General features: G+C 38.2%; 1 protein-coding gene across 1 annotated transcript in view; it reads right to left on the bottom strand.

Annotated features, from left to right (window-relative positions):
• The window catches only part of ARHGEF38 (Rho guanine nucleotide exchange factor 38), a 124,195-nt gene that overhangs the window by 89,419 nt on the left and 32,740 nt on the right, over window positions 1-2,036 (bottom strand). The window contains exon 2 of the mRNA XM_011361489.2: window positions 476-663. Coding sequence (XP_011359791.1) covers window positions 476-663 — 188 coding nt within the window. The remainder of the gene's footprint in view (window positions 1-475; window positions 664-2,036) is intronic.

The following is a 2,036-nucleotide window of genomic DNA, read 5'->3' on the forward strand; positions in this document are numbered from 1 at the left end:
CATAAGTTTAATTAGCTAAATAGTGATAACTTTAATTGAGCTCTCAACATAAGGAGAAAACAACTTGCATATTTTTTCTCTTCTGAAATCTTGATCGTCTTTGAATCAAATTAAGTGCTTTGTTCCTAAACTGCTGAAAACCTCTTGTCAGTTCCATAGGAATCCAAGAAAGAACAAATAGAAATTTTAAGTGGCAAAAACTGGGAATTCCACCCCCGCCCCCTGCCATAGTTTAGAACACAGTCTCCTTGGCCAAATGGAGGGACTCTGGGAGTACCTCTGCTGACACAGGAAATCTAAGTCTGATGATGCCGTCTTCCAGCCCAAACCCAGGAACCCATGGAAAAAGGCCCCTCACCCCACCCTCCCTGCGGCCCCTGCTACCACTGATACACTTGGGTGCTTTGATTTTGTGGAGCTGGTGATCCCATTTAGGATACAGTAGTGGGAGGGTGGGGCTCGGAGTTGCATTTACCTGTTTATTTCTCAAGGGCTGAACCACTTCCCTAATGCACAGCTCTAGATCATTGAGATAGTCCTTCTCGGTCTGTATCAGCTCCCTGATGATTTTCGAACGCTTTGCCATCATTCTCTGCATCTGATGCTCCTCCTCCTGAGTTAAGGTCTCAGCTGCAGAACACCCGGCCTGTGGAGTCATCTTTTCTGTTAAGTGAAAACATGTACACGTGAGACATCCTGCTGAGGTGTCTTGTTCCTTCATTACAAGTGCCACTGCAGGGTTATTGTTAGCAAAGAAAAAGGCTTAGGGTATCTTCGAGGTATGGTCTTAGGAGACGATGTGTGAGCCTTCCCTGTAAAATCAGAATCCTATGAAACTATGAGCACAGAGGGACATGAGAATGCACTACTTTTGACAAATCAGTTAAAAGGTTTTTCACTGTCATGGCTTGTCTTTAAAATATCCCATTGCTACTATATTAGGCTAATAAACCCAGTGTTCGAGCTAAAGGTAAAATGTATAAAAACATAGTTCTGAACTTCTTCTGGACACATTCGAATTATTTAAATTTATTTTTTAATTATAGTCAACAGAAAACATTATATTGATTTCAGTCATACAACAGTGATTAGACATTTATATACCTTACAAAATGATCACCATAAGTCTAGTAACCATCTATCACTATACAGTTATTACAGTACTATTGACTGTATCCTCCGTGGTGTACATTACGTCCCTGTGACTTACTTTATAATGGCCAATTTGTACTTCTTAATCCCCTTCACCTTTTTCACCCATTCCCCACCCTCTCCTATCCAGCATTCATCAGTTTGTTCTCTGTATCTGAGTTTGTTTCTGTTTAGTTTTGTTTGTTCATTTGTTTTGTTTTTTTTAGATTTCACACATAAGTGAAATCATCTGGTATTTGTCTTTCTCTGCCTGATTTATTTCACTTGGCATAATACCCTCTAGGTCCATCCACGTTGCCACAAATGGCAAGATTTCATTCTTTTTTTATGGCTGAGTAATATTTTATTGTGTGTGTATACATACCACATCATCTTTATTCATTCATCTATCAAGGAACACCAAGACTGCTTGACTATTGTAAATAATGCTGCAATGAACATAGGGGTGCATATATCTGTTCAAATTAGAGTTTTGGATTTCTTTGGATGAATACCCAGAAGTGGAATTGCTGGATCATATGGTAGTTCTATTTTTAACTTTTTGAGGAATCTTCATACCGTTTTCCATAGCGGCTATACCGGTTTACAATCCCACCAACAGTGCACGAGAATTCCTTTTTCTTCACATCCTTGCCAATACTTATTCTTTTTTTTTTTTCTTCTCCCTAATAATAGCCATTCTTACAGGTGTGAGGTGATATCTTTTTGTGGTTTGATTTGCATTTCCCTGATGATTAATGATGTTGAGCATCTTTTCATATGTCTAAGGGACATCTGTATGTCTTCTTTGGAGAAATGTTTATTTAGGTCCTCTGCCCATTTTTTAATCATATTATTTGCATTTTTGATATTGAATTTTATGAATTCTTTATATTTTGGATTTT

This window comes from Pteropus vampyrus, unplaced genomic scaffold (genome assembly GCF_000151845.1).
Source record: "Pteropus vampyrus isolate Shadow unplaced genomic scaffold, Pvam_2.0 Scaffold67, whole genome shotgun sequence".
Classification (NCBI taxonomy): Eukaryota; Metazoa; Chordata; class Mammalia; order Chiroptera; family Pteropodidae; genus Pteropus; species Pteropus vampyrus.